Source organism: Cucurbita moschata, unplaced genomic scaffold (assembly GCF_002738365.1).
Source record: "Cucurbita moschata cultivar Rifu unplaced genomic scaffold, Cmos_1.0 Cmo_Scf00048, whole genome shotgun sequence".
In the NCBI taxonomy this organism is placed as follows: domain Eukaryota; kingdom Viridiplantae; phylum Streptophyta; class Magnoliopsida; order Cucurbitales; family Cucurbitaceae; genus Cucurbita; species Cucurbita moschata.
The window spans coordinates 858491-879255 of NW_019268564.1; the positions used below are offsets into that span (position 1 = coordinate 858491).

At 36.3% G+C, this 20765-nt stretch overlaps 3 protein-coding genes and 2 long non-coding RNA genes across 5 annotated transcripts in view; 4 read left to right on the forward strand and 1 right to left on the reverse strand.

The window, feature by feature from the left end:
* Window positions 1-1059: 1059 nt before the first annotated feature.
* The window catches only part of LOC111435042, a 21872-nt gene continuing 2166 nt past the window's right edge, over window positions 1060-20765 (forward strand). The window contains exons 1-2 of the long non-coding RNA XR_002709021.1: window positions 1060-1126; window positions 17362-17367. This is a non-coding gene — a long non-coding RNA (uncharacterized LOC111435042). The remainder of the gene's footprint in view (window positions 1127-17361; window positions 17368-20765) is intronic.
* LOC111435035 (deoxynucleoside triphosphate triphosphohydrolase SAMHD1 homolog) lies at window positions 1612-6685 on the forward strand. The gene is made up of 19 exons (XM_023072341.1): window positions 1612-1737; window positions 1879-1916; window positions 2171-2193; window positions 2738-2844; window positions 2950-3001; window positions 3142-3226; window positions 3416-3506; window positions 3998-4036; window positions 4152-4219; window positions 4293-4355; window positions 4450-4505; window positions 4585-4658; window positions 4831-4923; window positions 5016-5117; window positions 5239-5319; window positions 5416-5507; window positions 5623-5638; window positions 5958-6068; window positions 6153-6685. Exons 1-19 carry the CDS (start codon window positions 1612-1614, stop codon window positions 6252-6254), a joined length of 1419 nt encoding a protein of 472 aa, XP_022928109.1. The 3' UTR covers window positions 6255-6685.
* LOC111435041 lies at window positions 7353-8936 on the forward strand. The gene is made up of 5 exons (XR_002709020.1): window positions 7353-7473; window positions 7574-7665; window positions 8151-8195; window positions 8335-8379; window positions 8512-8936. It is a non-coding gene; the product is annotated as an uncharacterized LOC111435041 (long non-coding RNA).
* LOC111435037 (serine/threonine-protein kinase HT1) lies at window positions 11451-15499 on the forward strand. The gene is made up of 6 exons (XM_023072343.1): window positions 11451-12009; window positions 12820-12941; window positions 13360-13556; window positions 13680-13854; window positions 14677-14811; window positions 14967-15499. The coding sequence occupies exons 1-6, from the start codon at window positions 11724-11726 to the stop codon at window positions 15171-15173; spliced, it is 1122 nt and encodes a 373-aa protein (XP_022928111.1). The 5' UTR covers window positions 11451-11723; the 3' UTR covers window positions 15174-15499.
* On the reverse strand, window positions 16273-19847 carry LOC111435036 (peptidyl-prolyl cis-trans isomerase CYP38, chloroplastic). Its single transcript, XM_023072342.1, has 7 exons — window positions 19508-19847; window positions 18599-18892; window positions 18308-18507; window positions 17756-17991; window positions 17472-17614; window positions 16796-16867; window positions 16273-16722 (listed from the first exon to the last, which is right to left on the reverse strand). Exons 1-7 carry the CDS (start codon window positions 19676-19678, stop codon window positions 16495-16497), a joined length of 1344 nt encoding a protein of 447 aa, XP_022928110.1. The 5' UTR covers window positions 19679-19847; the 3' UTR covers window positions 16273-16494.

Genomic DNA, 20765 nt, shown 5'->3' on the forward strand with positions numbered 1-20765 from the left:
CTGGACCGAATCGAGAATCAAGAAATGAGAATATATATCTTTTTTTATTTCCTTTGATGCTCTTTGCTAAAACGGAGCAATGTAATAAATTTGAGAATCTCTACCTTATAAAACGAGCAATCTTCTTCATTTCAACGACCTTTTTCATTAATTGTTTTTTAATTATTAAATCAAATAGTAATAAAATAAATTTAAATTTATCATTATTTTGATTAAAAGTTATATTAATCTATTATTTAGTAATACTATTTAATTAATTAAAATATTTAAAACCCCGTTTCTCAATAAAAAAAAGTGCGAACATTATCATTACTATTGAGAGATTCAGTTGGAGAGAGGAACAAAATATTTTTTATAAGGGTGTGGAAATCTCTTCCTAGGTTTAAAATCACGAGACTGATGATGATACGTAACGGACTAAAAAGGACAATATCTTCATAGTCAGTTAGGAGCGGTGTGCGAGTGAGGAAGCTTGGCTTCCAAGGGGGTGGATTGAGACACCCCACATTGATTGGAGAAGAGACCCAGTCACGGGTCACCAACAAGGACTTTGGAGCTCAAGAGGGGTGAATTGAGAGATCCCACGTTGATTGGAGTGGAGAGACAGTCACAAGTTGCTAGCGAGACTCTAGGCCCCAAGGGGGGTGGATTAAGAGATTCCACGTCGATCGAAGAGGAGAGATAGTCATGAGCCGCCAGCAAGGACACTGAGGCTCCAAGAGGGAGAATTGAGATATCCCACATTGATCAAAGTGAAGAACCCGTCACAAGCTGTCAGTGAGGACCTTGGGCCCCTAAGGAGTGGATTGAGAGATCCCATATTGATTGACGAGGAAAACGAAGCATTCATTATAAGAGTACCAGAACCTAATGTAACAACTATAACGGATAATATCTGATAGCGGTCTTGAGCTTTAATAGCATTCCAACTCATTTCAATTTAAATAGGCACCTAAATTCATAGATATTCCTGTAAACCAAGTGTTGGAAAGTCCCGACTAATTTAGGGAATGATCATGAGTTTATAATCAAAGAATACTCTCTCCATTAGTACGAGGACTTTTGGAGAAGCCCAAAGCAAAGCCACGAGAGCTTATGCTTAAAGTGGACAATATCATACCATTGTGTGGAGAGTCGTGTTCGTCTAACATGGTATCAGAGACATGCCCTAAACTTAGTGATGCCAATAGATTGATAAATCCTCAAATGTCAGGACTTCAAAAGAAAAGTAGTCGAGCCTCAATCAATCAAGGAGAGTCGTGTTCCTCTAACTGATAAGTCAAAATAAATAAATAAATAACACCTGGACTCCATTTAGTTGGTTGGTTCGCCTTTGCCTTTTGTTCCATTTATTTTCTTTTTTATTAACATTTATCACGTTTTTTGGCGGCACTTTTTCTCCATTCCTCTCCCTCTGGACTCCATTGTTCTCTGCAGAAAATCGAACGTCTCTCTCTCTCTCTTCGTCTTCTTCCCGTTCGTAACGAACCACAGCATTCACTTCATCTTCCATTTCCTTCGTGTTTATATATATATATATATATACATATCCTGTTTTGATTCTTCGTCTGTTCGTCGCTCGGAGTTTGAGGATTACTTTTTGGTGGCGGTATGGGGGCTTCTGTCATCGACGAACTGTCGCTCGCTCCGGTTCACAACTTCAATTCATCCTTCCAGGATCTCCGCTGCTCCAAGCACGTCCATGACAACGTTCACGGCAACATTTACCTCGATCCGGTAACGTATTTTTGTGTTTTGAGCGTAATCTGGAAAAGAAATTTATGATGCTTTTGGTTTTGTTGTGTAAATGTTGCGGTCCGGTGTGTTGAGTTTCTCGGAGTTGGAATTTGATTTGCGGTGTTTCTTCTTTCGTTTCAGCTTTCTTTGAAGTTTATTGATACCGAGCAGTTTCAGAGGTGAGTTTTTGTTATCTTGTTGTAGTTGTGGGGCGGTGGAGTGGAGTTATCACTTCACTTATGGAAAATGGAGGAGAATGTGAACTGGCTTGTGTATATGTTGATTTGTTGTTTATTATTTAATTGAATGTGTGTATTCAAAAGAAATATGAGGTTGAGGGCGAAAAAATGGTTAAGACGTGGCTTGTTTGGTAGTTCTGAAGATACTCTCCATACGCTGTAGTCTGATGAGTTGAATCATTCCTGTATTGCAGGCTTCGTGAATTGAAACAGCTTGGTGAGTTCTCCTCCTTGTTTATTCATTGTCGTGAATGTTGTAGCCGTATTTGTTTATCCAGGAATTTAAGTTCGCTACTTCACATGCGTGAATGTGTATTTAGGAGGTTTGCATATGCTACTGTCGGCTCATGAAGTGCGCCTAGCTGTTTTAGATCAGAAATATGAATGCATTTGGCGTTTGGTCAAATATTGCTTGGGATGCTCCTCAATATTCTAAAGTTTTAAGTTGATAAACAACTGTCACTGATAAGAGTTCGTGTTTCACTTGTTGTTCGGTTTGAATTTTATATATTGGCATATTTATGATAATTGTATAAGTAAAATTTATTCTTATTGATCACTACGAGTGAAGTACCAAGAACCTTTATATCTCAGCGATGTGGTAAGAAATTCTTACCGTGAAGTGCTTGTTTTAGACTGAAAATTTTCATGACAGTCACACGTTAAGGTCTGCCTCAAGTATTTTAAGCATAAATTAGTAGTTGTATTCAATGTAAGTTCCTATTTTCATGTCCTTGGAATCAAGCTTGTTACATGTTCAGGTTTGACGCATATGGTATATCCGGGAGCTGTACATTCTAGGTTTGAACATTCGTTAGGAGTGTATTGGCTTGCCAGGGAAGCTGTTGAAAAGCTTAGATATTACCAAGTATAAGAAGCTCCTTTTTGATATTATGTCATATATGCAATAGCTAATTTATGGAGTAATTTTAGAGACAATTTCTTATAGATGCCTCATGCCTTTATCTTGTAGGGAGCAGAGCTTGATATTGATCACAATGATATCCAAACTGTGAAACTTGCTGGTATTCATTTCTGTCTGACATGCTTTTTCTAATATATCTGTTGGCTTATTTTCACTTATTTGTTGATTTTTGCTTCCAATTGATCTAAATTCTTATGTTTTGTCTGTTGGTTTATTTATTAATTCTTTGTTAATTTGTAGGCCTTCTGCATGATGTAGGCCATGGGCCTTTTAGTCACCTGTTTGAGCGCGAGTTCCTCCCTCGGGTTCTGAGTGGCTATGAATGGTAACTGACATCTTCATTAAGGGTTGCCTTCGGTTATAAATCTGTTTTTTTTTTATTGTTACTGTCCTCTTTTCTTTTCTTTTTTTTCCCGAAGAATCACATACCTTGAATAGTGTTTTATCTGCATAGTTTTGTGCAGGTTATATATTTTTCCATGTACTTGATTGATTGATTGATTTTTAATTATAGGTCTCATGAACTTATGTCGGTTAAGATGGTTGACCATATTGTTGATGAGCACCACATTGATATTGATTCTGGAATGATAAAAAGAGTTAAGGTACACTTATATTTTACCAATTATTCTGTACTTCTTTCTGTGCATATAATTCTTGCATTGGCTACTAAGATGCATAAATAAAAAAGAGAGAATAAAATATTGGCCTACTGTTATGTTGCCTAACTATAAAGCACCGACACTTGTAAAATGACCAAGTGTAACACCAACATACTCCAACGCATTGTTGACACATATATTTAAAAAATATACACACACGTTTATAAAGAAATAAAAAATTAAAAGTATTAAATTTTATTAACATTGCAGGGTGCACACATATTTTTTTTTAAAAAATTAACATGTCCTCAATGTGCCATGTCCTTCTTTATTGGAAATTGACTGTTGCCGTGTCCATGTTTTGTCCTACATTTTTTTTGGTAATTGTTGTGTCGTGTTGCATCTGTGTCACATGTTTGTGCTTCTTAATTGCCTATTATGTTAAATACTCTAATGATTTAAGGTTTGATGTTGGTACTTGTTGACATTGTCAGGATATGATACTATCTAGTTCTGAATTTACTCGGCCAAAGGTAGTAGTTTTTATTTTTATTTTTTATTTTTGGGAATTCCTTGCTGGAAGAAGTTTTGATAAATTGAGTTAATGAGTTTTATGAACTGTAAGTACATTTTATGCGTGATAAATAGGGTTCAAGGGAGAAGGGATTCTTGTACGACATTGTTGCAAATGGACGAAATGGAATTGATGTGGACAAGTAATTGGTTGTTGATTTTCAAATTTAATATTTGATTACGAGTCTTCCAGTTGAAACATTAAAATTACTTTAGGTTTGATTATATTGTTCGTGATTGTCGAGCTTGCGGTCTAGGGTGCAACTTTCCGTTTCAGAGGTATGGTTGTACTTTGACTTTTATTTTTGTTGTGGGGTTGTGGAATTTGATTCAAGGGTGTATTGTTCAAGTGTTGTCTGTGCTTGCCATGCAGGTTAATGGAGACTATGCGAGTTATAGATGATGAAATTTGCTATAAGGCGAAGGACTGTTAGTATTATGAGCCGGATCTGTTTATTTGATTATAGTCGGCCTTTAAAGTTGTAGCTTATGAGTTGTGATATTCCAGATCTCACCATTCACAAGTTGTTTTCTACTCGGGCTGATTTGTATCGAACAGTTTATATGCACCCAAAAGTTAAGGTAAGAACGGAGAGAATAATACTTCAATCAAATTAATAATTTGTCTTTATGCTAATTCCTCCTTACCTTGCCAATGTTTATCCTCTACAAATTCTACCCCTATATAATTTTATTTATTTTTGATAAAAAGAAGTATAAAGTTTTCTTATAAAATTTTCTTCTGCACATGCAGGCCATTGAGCTTATGTTAGTTGATGCTCTGTTGAAGGCAAATGATTATCTGGAAATTTCATCTCACATCCACGATCCATCCCAGTACTGGAAGGTTTTGAATACTATTTATCAAAGTTCTCATGCTCGTGATAGTTTTTCTGTGCTTGTTGTTCACTGTGTTTCTCTTATTCTCTTAAAATGCAGCTAGATGATTCTGTAGTCAAAACAATTGAGACAGCTTCAGACCAAGAACTAAAGGAATCTAGGGATCTTATCTTGCAAATCCGGAGAAGAAACCTCTACCAGGTTCTGACCTTTTTTTCACTATTCCTTTGGACTTCAATGTTGCATAAAGGCAAAGTACTGTAGATTTATGTGGATGTATACAAAGTGAAGCTTAAACTGTTGGACCTTTCTCCTTTTCCAGTTTTGTAATGAATATGCCGTTCCAAAAGACAAACTGGAAAATTTCAAGGATGTAACTGCTAAAGATATTGTTTGTTCTCAGGTTTTCTTCTTAAGACTTTTTTTTTATCATGTAGTTTGCTTTGGGGTAACGAAGTAGAGTCTGAATTTTAGCATTGTTTGTGATATCATTGTTTAGAAAAATGGTGGAGTGATGCTACAAGAGGATGATGTTGCTGTCAGCAACGTTAGGATCGACTTGACACGGGGCAGAAATAATCCTCTTGAAAGGTTGTTGAGAAAGTCTAATAATTTTTTTTTTGGGGGGGTGGGGTCGTCCTGATGCAGTAGTTGTGATAAATTATTTGTTGCTAACTTGATCTTTCTTTTGCATGATTAATCCCAGGATCCATTTCTTTAAGGTACGTTACTTCACCCATTATCCTTTCGAAACCGAGCTTACGAGATTTTGTTATGTGAATCTTTGTCGTCATTCAATATTCTAAAATTAATATTATAGGTGACATAACATGATATCTATATAGTCAATGATGAACCAATTGGGGATTGTTCACTGGTATAGATATTTCTTGTCATGTCAACTTACATGTTACTGGACTCGTGTTGTTATTCTTGCATTGGTTGACGTTTGATTCCTCGGTTGGAACAAGAATCTATTTGGCAGGATGTTTTGTTTTGTCATCCATCTATTTGCTTTTTATAAGACTCAGTTTCACTCAGGACTATGAAAGCAACGATAAATTCAAGATTTCTGATGATCGCATAAGCCACTTACTGCCAACATCATATCAAGATATGATAGTAAGGGTGTATTCGAAGAAACCCGAACTGGTCTGTGTACTTTGATGCAAGTCTATTGTGATCGTGTTTTTGTTTCTGTTTCCAAACTTCAATACTTTTCCATATAATTTACAGGTAGAAGCCATTTCAGAAGCATTTGAAAACTTTCAGTTGAAAACTTATGGGATTAAAACACAAGTACACGCAACACCGGAGAAGAAGAAACGTCGCATTTGATTTTCCTGTTGTTGAGATTACTTAATACTATTTCACAAAAAAACTGATACTTCTATATCTTCACACAGACATGATTATGTAGGTTCGTGATTTTGACATTTCCTCCTGGAAGCTGGATTCACGAGGAATTGTACACGGCATACCATACCGATTTCAAACTGGTTGAGCTGGAGGATCTTGCCACGAAATAGTTTTTGGTCAGCAAGTCCTATTGTCAACCTTTTGGGACAATTGCTGAAGATTTTGTACCTGCGCAATGCCCAATGTCGCCCAGCAGCTTTAGTTTGTGAAACTATCTTTGACAAGGTTTTATTTGTACTTCTGTCTTTTTGAATTTAGTATTTTACATCTTTCTTGCTCTTCTCCTGTCTGTAATGCCAAGTACGCTCTATAAAGTCATGTCAATATATAACAATATTATCCTTCTACAATTTTAGTACTGCTTTGTGACACCTTTATTATTGTTTTGCATTTTTGGTTCTCTTAGTGAAGATAGTGGGGAGAGGGAAAATGAGTTTTAAGTTATGGCGGACACCTACCTCTCCTACCTAGGATTGAATATCTTAGAAGTTACCATGTCAACCATATAGATCTAGTAGAGTAAGACAATTGTTTGGTAAGAACAGTCGAGATGTGTACAAGAGTCAAGGTACTTGTAGATATGTAAAAAAAAGACTGGCGGGTTGGATTGGTAAAATATTCTAGATTTGAAGATTTATCTAGAAAATGCACGTGTTTTAATATGTTTGGGAAAGTGTAATAGAAGACGTATTTTAGATAAACGTGTTTGATAGTTAATGTAGATTATATATTTCTGTGTGGTGATGACTTTGGTGAGATAGGTGTGTTAGAGTGACCTTGTAAGAGTCCAAGCCCACCACTAGTAGATATTGTCTTTTTTGGGCTTTTCCTTCTAGGCATCTCCTCAAGGTTTTAAAAGGTTTTAAAACGCATCTGCTAGGGAGAGGTTTTCATACCACACCCTTATAAGGAATGTTTCGTTCCCCTCTCCAACCAACGTGGGATCTCACAATTCACCCACCTTCGGGAACCCTGCGTCCTCGCTAGCAGTCGATCTCGTCTTCAATCGATGTGGGATCTCACAATCCACCCCCCTTCGGAGCCCAGCGTCCTCGCTAGCACTCGTTCCTCTCTCCAATCGATGTAGGATCTGACAGACCTTCTATAGTCTCCCAAATCCAGCCTACTTTTTCCGTAGGTAAAAATCCTTACGAAGAAAGCTGTAAATATAATCTGATTGTGCCCACCATTTGTAATGTCGTAAAGGCTAAGCTATTAGAATTTTGAAGAACTTGCAGGTTTATGGAAAAGAGTGAATCTTGATGCATGGGAAATTCACGAGGCGCCTAAAATCTCAACCGCCCATCAAAGTCCAACCCACAGAAAACAGGTACATAACTCTTAAGCCCTGTGACTCTCCCCTCCCCTTTAATTTTCTTCTCTTTCAGTGCCCTCTTTTTAAGTCAAAAAGGTTAGGCGTCACGGGTCTTTTCCTTCTTTCGCTGCATGAAACAAATTACTTAATTTGCTCATTCCCATGTTTACGCTGTAATTTTGGTGCATTGCTGTAAATGGTAACTTTTTTTTTTTTGTTCTTGTTTACTCCCCTTTGTTGACTATACTTTTATTTGTTTGAAATTAAAATTTACTATACACTGTTTAACACTAGGAAGATAGTAAAATTATTCTAGGATGATAGAGATTTATTAGGCACAAGGTTAAAAGGAAGTTGAATTACAAATTTAGTTCATATACCCGAGATTACTTGAGATTGTTTATTTAATCTCTTTATTCTAAAATGTTTCAGGCATGATTCTTATTAGTTTTTGACATTAATATCAATGCTTAAATGTTGACATGCCTTATAAATTGCAGATACGACATACAATACTCTAGGGTAGACCAATTAGATCAAACCAAGTAAGAATTTTAAGTATACCCAAGATTACCCGAGATTGTTTATTTAATCTATTTATTCTAAAATGTTTCAATCATGATTCTTATTAGTTTTTGACATTAATATCAATGCTTAAATGTTGACATGCCTTGTAAAATCCAGATACAACATACAATACTCGAGGGTAGACCAATTAGATCAAACCAAGTAAGAATTTTAAGTATACCCATCTCGAGATTGTTTATTTAATCTCTTTATTCTAAAATGTTTCAATCATGATTCTTATTAGTTTGACATTAATATCAATTCTTAAATGTTGACATGCCTTATAAATTGCAGATACAACATACAATACTCGAGAGTAGACCAATTAGATCAAACCAAGTAAGAATTTTATCTTTGGTATTGCATTGAAAAATTGATTATTAGTCCAATTAGCATGTCATTGAAGGTTTAAGTAGAGATTTATTAAATTAAAGTTGAAGGTCAGTAGATGTTTATTGAAATCAAATATTGTTAAAGCTCCAACATTAGATGATAGAAATATTAGTTGATGCTTAGGAGCTCTTGATTAGCAAAAAATATTCTAGAATAAAGCGATAGAAAGATACTTAGAACTCTTGTACGGTGACAGAAATAGTGGCAAATAGAGGCTATAATATTGAAATGTGCAGATTCTAAGAATAAATATATATGACGAGAATCGTATTGCTCCCCACTGGAATAGCATCTTCTCATTCATTATTTAAATTTCAATGCCTTTTGTATTTTTTAGAGGTCACTTCCTTCACATCAATAACATTCTTTGTACTATCTTTCATTTGATAATATGTTAGAACATTTCTCCTTTTGACTCCTTTTTGGAGACTAAGTGGGGCTTTATTTTACCACAAACATTGGAGCACATTTCAGTTCTAGATTCTTAGATGATAATGGGAGATTCGATAAAATCTTACCTATGTTGCATACCTACCCGATAGTTATATGCAGTAAGCTGTTGTTGTTGCCTTTTGCTTACATGCCCATAGAACACTAATTTCAATTTCTCAAATCTTGCTTTCAGAACTCTCTTTCGAAATCTCTTTTTCTAAAACTTTCTTCTTGAACTGGGGCCAGAGACTTAAGCATACGTCGCTTGGCCATAGGCGACACGAGAACAAATAGACTTAACTCATTTATGAGAAGTGAACCTAAATATATTCACCGTTCATTGTTCGAAAATTTTGGATTTACAGCTTCGTGTTTGAGAAAGATCTTTATTTAAATATGCTGCATCTTTGATTTCTAGTCTCGTGCACCAATAGGATTGAGTTAGTTATCATGGATCGCTTTAAGAAGGCTATTTGTTTGTTATTTAGTTTATTACGGTTCAAGAATTATCGTCATCTGATAATATGTTTGGAAAGTTTGAACATTGAAATCCTTATTAAGAATCTTCTATTGGATTAGATGTAGATATGGTCACAACAAACAAATCATTAGAAATTGGTCGTCTCCGTTGTATATACATACAAATCTATCTTATGTTTTACATTCACATACATATAAAAAGGGTCACATAATAATTGTAAATGTTGCTCACAGGTATGCATAATATCACGACCAATCACAATATAGACAACCGATCACACAAACCAATCATGATTGTTAATCGAGGATTTGATCGTTGACCGAAGTTGAGCTACTAATCAAGTCATGATCAAGCTGCACGCGTGACTTAGATGAGTCATGCAACTATTGAACTGAATCTATTTAGAACAAAAAAAAATTTGAGTCAAATATGTTATTCATGATTGTTTATGGAACATGTTACGAGGTAAACGTCAGCATAACTTCTATATTCATGATATTTACCTATTTAATGTCATGAGACGCTACGACAATTGAGACTCGACACTACTAAGTGTCAATATTCATCAATTAGCGTAAAGTCTTTCAAACTTTCGGATATGCATCTCTAAAGTTTGTTGACTGAACAATGTCACGCCACAGTCAAATTTTGAAAAAATAATAATAATAATAATCTAACCTAAAATTTCCTTTTTAAAAATATTTATAATTTACAATTTTGCATAATAATTTAAAATTAGTTAGGATTTATATATATATATATATATTTTCCCCAAAATTAAAATAAACCCAAACAAATCCTGAATTAGTTATTTTCCTCCCAGCCTCGTAAATCCACACAAAATTAAAATAATAATTCAGCATCATTCAATCCCACAGCGTCCGTTTCAACTGTTTTCCCACATTCCGTGCACCTCTGGAAGACCGAGCTATAAAAAATAGAGGCAAATTTTTTTTTAACAAACTCCAAATTTACTCTTAAACGGTTAAAAATATCAATATTACACTTAAACTTTTTTTTTTAAATCTAAAAAAATATCCTTATTTTTAATTAATTATTTTTTTTAATAAAAATGGTTGATATTTTATTTAAAAAATATCATTGTTTTTAAAAAGTTTCATTAATACATCGGAAAAATACTCAAATTGTTGTTATTATGTTTTAAAAAAATATCTATTAAATTTTAAAAGTAGCTCGCTTTTATTAAAAAGATTCATACTCTAGTCGTTGTTATGAATGTATCGACCATCAACACCTCATAAATCATCTTCAAACCCTAAACACTAAACATTTTTCGTGCTCGTTTTCGACCCAATCCTCATCCACCTTGACTAATATATATTTACTTAGTTTATAAATATATATTTTTTAAATATTGAAGCTAAATTGTCATATTGAAATTTGAATATTTAGAAATTAAGTTAGAATATGATATTATTGTTTTTAAATAGAAATGGTACTAAAAATGGAAATTATTCATGAACATTTTTTTTAAAAAAATGTATAAATAAAATAAACTGAGAAAATAAATAAATTGAAAAATTTGCGATAATGAGAAATAAAATAGGAAGCAATGACGGAGATGAGGAAAATTTCTCTACTCTCGCTTCATGGACATCTCTAGTGAACGACCTTAAACTTAAGTTTGCTTGGTGGCTCAGAGAACGCCCCGTTTTGACTGTTTAACTTTGTTTTCATTTCTTTTTTACCTATTTGACTCTCGATTTTTATATATATTTTTTTACTAATTATTAATTAGACATAAATTTTAAAATTAAAAAAAAAAAAAAATATATATATATATATATATATATTATAATATTGTGTTTGTGACTTGACCAAAAGAACCAATAATAGTCCAAAAAGAAGAGGGGCAAGAGGAGGCGAAGAAACGGACGTGTATAAAAGAGATAGCGTTTGTTAGTGGAGAAAACAACCGATGTGGGACTGAAAAAACACTCGTCTTCTTCAGGCAAAATCCATGGAGAGAGGAAAAATACACTCACTCTTCTCTCTCTACTTGTGCTTTTCTTGTGCTCACTATTATTAATTTCTCTCGCTTTTTCCCCCTTTCTCTCTCTACCCAACCCAGAAATACAGTCACCAACGAACCCATCATCATTTCCAGTACTCGAAGGAGGTACAATCGCCTCTGTGCCGACGAATTTCTGTCACTGATTTTGTCCAATTTGAGGGAAATATGAAGGAAAAGAGTGAAACTGGAGGTGGGTATGTGAGGGCAGATCAGATAGATCTGAAGAGCTTAGACGAGCAGTTGCAGAGACATTTGAGCAAAGCATGGACTATGGAGAAGAACAAGAGCAAGGTAGACGAGGAAGGCGGCGGCGGTGGTGGTGGTGGAAAGCTGCCGATCACCAGGCAGGAATGGGAGATTGATCCTTCTAAACTCATCATCAAAAGCGTCATAGCTCGTGGTACTTTTGGAACTGTTCATCGTGGAATTTATGATGGCCAAGATGTTGCTGGTACGGGATTTTTCTCCCTTTACTCTGTTTGTTTAAGAATGAGTTATTGATTCTGAGAAAATTAGTTCATAAATGCATGGTTGAAGCCACTCGATATTGATTCTGTTTTCTTTGGTTTTTGTAATTGCATTGATCATATGAGGATTTGGATTCTGAATTTGGCGGAAGATCATATAAGGATTTTGATTTTGAATTTCTTTGGGTGATTGTTCATAAATGAAATGGGATTTTTCTCTTAGTTCTTAAATAGCTGAGGAATCGATGCCTTCTGAGAACGGATATGCCCTAAACCTGTTTGATATTATGCCAAAATGAGAATAAGCACTTTTCTGCTGCATCAATTGTTTGCAAACATGAAGTTTTTTCTGTCCTGTTTTGAATTTGATAGAACTAAGAGAGTTCCATTTGGGTTTCTTTTTTTTTCTTTTTGGAGTTATGGTCTCTTTGTAGATATTATCCTCAACAAAACACTGATTCACGAGATTGGCTTGAACAGACAGCTACTTGCATTAACTACTACACTGTTCTTTTTTTGGAACTTTTGTGTGTCCCCATTAATTGTTGACATGCACCCTTTTAAAGAACACAGTTGCACATAAAATTAGACAACGAAGAACACCAAAAAGGAATTAACTCGATTGCAAATGGGATTTTTTGTTACTTATTGATAGGTATCTGAATCTTTAAGTTGCCCAAATTAGTAATAGTTTTAAGCTTTGTTTTGTTGGGGCTTTTTCCCTTATTTTGAAGAACTTTTGGGGCATTTGTTTTGGCACTGCTTAAACAAAAGGTTGGTTTATATTTCCTCAGTTAAACTTCTTGACTGGGGTGAAGAGGGTCATAGGTCGGAGGCAGAAATCGCATCGCTTAGAGCAGCTTTTACACAAGAAGTTGTTGTTTGGCACAAGCTTGACCATCCTAACGTTACGAAGGTAAGATTCGATGGTGTTCTTTCTAGCTTGACTTATAATTTTAACGAATAAACCAACTTGGCATAAGAAAGCTTGAAATTATGAATGCTTTCCTTGTTCACTTATCCATTTCTTCATGGATCAGCACTTCTACTTATAGGTAATTGCCTTTAGATTCTATGACTATTGAGAAAATACATCTGATTCCATTCTTTGCATTTTTGTAGGTAGCCGTAGTAATAATTATTATAAGTTCTTTGTTATTGGCTTCAAATCTTTAAGCAAAGTGTCTTGAATCTGCAATGAGACAAGCTATGGGCTTAGTTGCCGATACGAACATAATCTCTTTTGGTGTTTCATATCTAAACGTACCATATTGAAGGTGTTATTTGTATATAGGTTTAAAAGATGACTTATGGTGTTTCATTAACTTTTTCAGTTTATAGGAGCAACAATAGGCTCCTCAGATCTACAAGTACAAACAGAAAATGGCCAAATTGGCATGCCGAGCAATATTTGTTGTGTCGTTGTTGAATATTGTCCTGGAGGTGCTCTCAAATCTTACCTCATAAAGAACCGGAGGAAAAAGCTGGCGTTCAAAGTAGTCGTCCAGCTAGCATTAGACCTTGCAAGAGGGTTAAATTCCAATACTGAATCTCTAGTCTTTTTTTGCGTTTCCCCACAGAGTTCCGAATTCTATCTGCAATTTTTTGTACGTTAGACTTGTGCTTTTAAACTCAAGGCGAGTACCATTTGTAGGTTGAGCTATCTTCACTCACAGAAGATTGTCCATAGAGACGTCAAGACAGAAAATATGCTTCTGGACAAAACAAGAACGGTAAAAATTGCAGACTTTGGCGTTGCTCGTGTCGAGGCCTCAAATCCCAATGATATGACTGGCGAGACTGGAACCCTTGGTTATATGGCTCCAGAGGTACATGCTTGAATTGCCTTGAATATTGAACTCAAACCTCTCTTCTGCTCTTGCTATATTGAATTTTATGCTTCTCACTAGTCTACCCTATTCGGTATCTTGAATCTCGTGGGGTTTATAAGCAAGGCTTTCTGATGGGGTTTTTATATCTTTATTCATAGTGTAAAATATATGGTGCAAATGAAAAACTAACTTCAATTAGAAAGCAGTGGCTCGATCCTTAGCTTACTTCATCTGGCTCTACTCCGTTAAGTCGCGAGGACGAAATCATTAACCTTTGAATCAATGAATATACGATTAGATTTGAATCAGTTAATGCAAAAACCTTTCTTTGTAGTTGGAAAACATACCCCATTGTAAAACTTGAGATAGGAATGTTCCAGTGGTGTGTGATTTGTGTGGAGTTTTGTAACAGCCCAAGCTCACCGCTAGCAGATATTGTCCACTTTGGCCCGTTATGTATTGCAGTCAGCCTCACGATTTTAAAACGGTCTACTAGGTAGAGGTTTCCACATCCTTATAAGGAATGCTTCGTTACCCTCTCCAACCGATGTGGGATCTCACAAGTTCGTTGAGCTGCTCTATAGGCTATGAGACTCGTTACACCTTATACGAGCTCCGAAAAGAAAAAAAAACTGAAAGCTAAGAGATTAAATAGGAGCATGGATTCATTTTCAACTTTTAGCATGATTGGTAAAAGCTTAGCCTTCTTTCGTTATGATTGCTGTTCAGTTTGTTTGCTAGGATAAATGTTCATCAGCTAGCCTTTTGCTTCTGGCTATCCTTCAAATCTGACATTGGGGATGACTTGAAACTTGACAGGTTCTCAATGGCAATCCATATAACAGGAAATGTGATGTCTACAGCTTTGGCATCTGTTTGTGGGAAATATACTGCTGCGATATGCCGTATCCCGACCTTAGCTTCTCGGAAGTGACTTCAGCGGTTGTCCGACAGGTCGGTTGAAATGATAGATCATATCTTTAGTTATTTGAAATTGTGGTTGAACTTTCTCCATTTCATTCTAATAGCAATAAGATCTAATTCTGAATAGACAATGTACCTAACTTTAACACAAGCTGAAGATGAAAGCTCATCTTCTCTGATTGCAGAATCTTCGGCCAGAGATTCCTCGGTGTTGCCCGAGCTCGCTTGCAAACGTAATGAAGCGATGTTGGGACGCTAACCCAGACAAGCGTCCAGAGATGGATGAGGTTGTAACCATGTTGGAAGCAATTGACACATCGAAGGGTGGAGGTATGATCCCCATCGATCAGTCTCAAGGCTGTTTTTGCTTCCGCAGGTACCGAGGTCCTTGAACGTGTTTACTTCTTCGAACAAAACGATGGCAGCAGCAATAATGCAACGTCGAGGATTCGGATTGTAATTTGTCCAATTGAAAAGGAACTGGAACTTGAGAATGAAGGGAACAAGTAGAGTGAAGGGTATAAGCTAGCTATATGCTTTCTTTCTTTGAAGCGATCCCTTCCCTCTCCTTGTGAAGAAAAAATGAGTAAATTTTTCCAGAAAGATAAAGGCTTCAATGTTCTTCTGTTAACTTGGATTGAACATTATTACAAAGCTTCGTTAATAATATTTGGGCAATGCTGTGGATTTTCTTTCAAGGAGAGTTCACAATTTCATCGCTTAAAAGACTTGGTTAGGGGTTCGGTAGGTCAATATGTGTGAGATCCCACATCGGTTGGAGAGGAGACAAAACATTCTTTATAAGGGTGTGAAAACTTCTTCCGAACGATGCCGCCTTTTAAAAACCTTGAGGGGAACCCTGAAAAAAAAAGTTCAAAGAGGACAAATGTGCTAGTGATGGGCTTGGGTGGTTACAAATTGTCAGAGACAGACACCAAGTAATGTGCCAACGAGGAGGTTGAGCAAGGGTGGGGACACGAGGCAGTGTGCCAGCAAGAACGTTAGTCAAAAGGGTTGGATTGGGGGGTTCCACATCAATTGGAGAAGGGAACGAGTGCCAGCGAGGACGTTGGGCCCTGAAAGGGAGTGGATTGTGAGATTCCACATCGGTTGAGGAGTGTGGCAGCAAGAACGTTGGTAAAGGGGTGGATTGAGGGGTCACACATCAATTGGAAAAGTGAACGAGTGCCAACAAGGACGCCAGGCCCTGAAGGGGGTAGATTGTGAGATTCCACATCGGTTGAAGAGAACAAAACATTCTTTACAAGAGTGTAGAAACTTCTTCCTAACAGACGCTTTTTAAAGACCTTAAGAGGAAGTTCGAAAAAGAAACCTTAAAAGAAGACAATATTTGCTAGAAGTGGGTTTTAGTCGAACTTGGATAAAGGTAACAAAAACATGAAGGTTTTTGAGTGTACCTCGAAACTTTTGTTTTCGTTGTATTTTCTTTTAATTAAAAGTGGATAAAGATTAGAATTTGAAGGCACGTGGTACATCAAAATAGGCAAGATTAGATTTTTTTTTCTCTCAATGATTTGAACTTTCAACTTCGAGAAAAAGTACATATCAATTATCGTACGATTCTTAAAACTACGATTGTGGGCCTTAAGACATTCAAAGTTTTCCTCAAAAGGGTTTATCAAAGAATCTATGAACTCATAACCAATAAGGCTGAATGCCAAATTAATGAATTGATTCACATGGCAAACTTCCTCAACCAGCAATCTTGTAGCTTGGATTCACCAAGTTATCCAGGCCAGACACTACTTTTATCGACTCTATAACGTCACCAACCTTAAGATCCGCCAAAAAATCCTCATTTTCGGTGACGTAACCGAACACGGCGTATCGACCATCCAATATATTAGCATTACTAGGAGTAAGTTCACTTTCCTTTAGCAGCCAAAACACCTGACTAGATCCTGAATTGTTATCAAATTCCTGCATGGAAAGCAATGAACAACATGAAACTGGCAGCTCATACAAGAAAGTGAGAGACAGACAGAATTATTACCTCTCTAGCCACAGCCATAGTTCCAAATGCATTGAAGGGAAGTTTTGTTTGAGCCTTGTATAGACCAAGCTCCTGTTTGAAACACATGATAAAACTAATAAGTAAAACTCGAGCAGAGAATCAAACTTCACTACGACAAAGTTTTTGTTCGTGCCTCGTGCAGACCCGGGTGGCTTAACTGAAAATTGTATGAAATGAATATGGCATACCTAATAAATCCCTAATAATTTCGGTATGCCTAAATATATAGGTGCAACGGCCCAAACCCACCGCAAACAGATATTGGCTGCTTTGGCTCGTTACGTATCACCGTCAGCCTCACAGTTTTAAAACGCGTATGTTAGGGAGAGGTTTCCACACCCTTATGAGGAATGCTTCGTTCTCCTCTCCAACCGATATGGGATCTCACAATCCACCCCTCGGGGCCTAGTGTCCTCGCTGGCACACCACTCATGTCTGGCTCTGATATCATTTATAATAGTCCAAATCCACCACTAGCAGATATTGTCTGCTTTTGCCCGTTACGTATCGCCGTCAGCCTCACGGATTTAAAACATGTCGGTTAGAGAGAGGTTTTCACACCCTTATGAGGAATGCTTCGTTCTCCTCTCCAACCGACGTGGAATCTCATAATAAGTCAGTCTGAATGCATCTTGAAAGAATAAAGAGGTCTTACTTCCAAAGTTTCCCCATAGAAAGGTGCTTTCTCCCCATCAACCATGATTTCCAATGGTATGGTCCGGGTTTTCTCGGTACTAGGATCGATGAAACCCTCTGCAGGACCTTCTGGATCACCAGTTTGAACAACGAAACCATCCGCTGCAAAAATGATAAAGATTTCGTGGCCTTGCTAAGTCATATTATAATATGAAGATGTCAAGTAGAACATGTTCAACAGAGTATAGAAATCTCTCATAATATTCATATTCATTAAGTAAATCTAGTCTTCTATATATATACCTCTTTGGATTTCCATGCCATCGTAGAAGTGTCGTTCGACCAAGTCGACAAAATTCCCAGAGCTTACGGGAGCGTTATAGCCATCTAAAACTATATGGAAAACGTAGTTGTCGACGTTCGGATTGTCCTTCACTTTAACCTTCATATCCACAGCTGCTCTCCCTTTCAATAGAGGCATATTTCTGTATTCCTCAGGCACTTCATACGGGAAGCCATCGACCATATCTTCTTCAACACTGCAGAAACCGAATGCCCCACGAAGATCTCAGCTGCAGTCAATGACAAGGGTATATATGAGATTATAATTTAACGACGATTATCTTTTCTTAGTCCTTTCTAACCCAATTTCGACATTAAACTGGTGTGTTGTTCTTAATTGTACGACTTCAGAACACCGATAGGACGAACATACATATGGATCAAAAGGCTTTCTTAAAGCTACTCTGAGTTGAGATGAAGAACCCGGACGAAGATTGTCGGGAATCGGGAAGTAGTTCTTACCAACATAATAAGAATGCAACCATCAGCATGGAGAATATGGCTATTACTCACCTGCCAACATAATTAAGAAGCTCCTTTTGTTTTGGCGCAACAGCTTCTCTATCTCTATCTTCCACAATCTTTTGAAGCTCATCTAATCCAACTTCCAGTTTACCAAGAACTTCAACTCCATGTTCCTTCTTCGATTCTGCCAACCCCGATACAATCAAATCCTTCCCCTGCTTGAGCGTTCGGGACGCCTGCCTCACATTCTATAGAGCAACAAAGAACATGTCTAAGAACCATTTGGAAACATTTTTTATTTCAAGGCAGAAAAACAGGCACAACAATCATATAACTTACCCTCTCCACAGAATCAAGTGCCTTGACTCCAGAAATTTTGAGGCTTTCAGAAATGTCTTCAAGTGGTTTTTGAACTTCCCTAATAGCTTTATTATTAATAGGCAAAGCATATCTCAACAAAGCTCCAGGATCCTTTATCGGCGGACCGGATATCAACACGGACAGGTCGGGAATTACAGGACCAGTAGCTGCATATGCGTCTGCAGAAGAGCCTAATGCAGGAACCCCTGTGATTAAACTAAATGCCAAAGCCGTTGAAATTGCAATCTCCTTCAAGCAAAATGGCCTGCTTTTCTGGTAAACAAAATATGAACTCATTCAACCATTTGTTGTTTATTTCTTAATTCACAAGTCAAATTCCAAATTTAATCATTAAACTTCAACGTTCGTATCCGTTTAATCACTTATATACGTGAGTGTCTAGTCTAGCTTGCATGCACCTCGACAATTCTTGTACGACAACTACCTGATCCTATTACATTTGGTTGTCAATGAAACTCATTATATCGGTCATTTTTTACCATTAAATCAACTCAGAGCGATTTCTAAACTTTAAAACGTTAGGATTACGTTCTTGAACTTAAACTGTGATCCTAAGTAGTTTTTATCATTTTCACTAAATGATAATGCAGCATGCTTATGGTGAAGAACTGGGCTAATAAGGCACCGAATCATCAAAGTTAAGCAACTAAATTCATAATTCAAACAAAATTCATATGACTTGAAGCAGAATTCTTCCCAGAGAAATTCAAATTTGCAACAAAATATCATACAAAAGACAAATCCAATCAATTACGGTAAAATCTCCACGCCATATTCACTCAGAGTTCAACAGGCTACAGCATTGGCAAGAACAAAACTCGATGCCATCAAATCGAACAACATTGCAATTGAAGAACGAGATCTCACCTTCGCATTCTGAAGCTCACATTTTATTGAATTGTAGGAGGACCATCTGGAGCCGAATCGTTTGGAGAAAGCGCCATTCCAGAGCTTCGAGGAGCGACAATGGCTGGTAGGTATGGAAGATTTGGAGGTAACAAGAGACGAACAGAACTTACAGGAGATAATGGTCGCCATTAACGCTACGTTAAACAGAATCAATTTGAACAGTGAAATAACATCAGGGGGTTGTGATCTTGTTTGTGGGGAATCGTTGAGAGAAAAGGAGTGAGTGAAATGGATTCGAAGATAGGGAAGAAGAAGATGGAGATAAGGTTTTTCGATTGTTTGGTGTATTATTCACAGATTGTGCGAGAAATTTGGTTCGAAGTGGGGTCTCCTCTTCACTCTCCGGATAAGATTGGGCACAATTACACAATTTAAAAACATTATTATTATTATTATTATTATTTTATTTTATTTTTTGTTTATTTATGCAAGTTCACGAGGCCGAGACGTAGAAGGATTTTCTTGAGGGTGTACACAGGTTGGGTTGAATTGAGTTGGGTTGGAGAAATCTTTTGGACTAATCTAAAGGTTCGAGTTGGTTGGGTTGATAACGGAGCAACCCGAATAGAATTCACAACTCAATCTAATATCGTTCAATCTTCTATTTTTCGGGTTGAGTTGAAAAAGTTTTTTGGACTAACCTGAAAGTTCAGGTTAGTTAGGTTGACGATTGAGTAACCCGAATATAGTTCACAACCCCAAATATTTATCTTGAGTTGAGTTAGATTTTTTTTTTTTTTTTTTTAAATCATCCTACTAATCTATTAGTAACATAGGACAGGATAAGGTTGAGTTGTAACTCTATTTTCGGGTTAACCCAATAAAAAATATATATCAACCAACAAATCAATCAACTCAACCTAAATCGAAAAAAATTTAATCCAACACAGGGTTTGAGTTGGGTTATTCAAGAATCTTTATGGTTTGAGTTGGGTTATTCGATAATTTTTATGATTTGAGTTGGGTTATTCGGGTGGGTCGAGTTTTCAAGTCATATGAATACTCCTAATTTCTCGGCCTCGGAGATGAAACCCAACTCAAACCTAAAAATTCTTGAATAATCATAAAAAGTTTGAAACCGACCAATAATAATATAATAATAAATTAGTTGTGATTGATTATATTGTATTATTGAAAATTTAATTTTTAGAAACTATATTGTTTGAATTAAAGCATTAAAATTTCTTTTTTTTTTTTTTTTTTTTTTTTTTTAAAA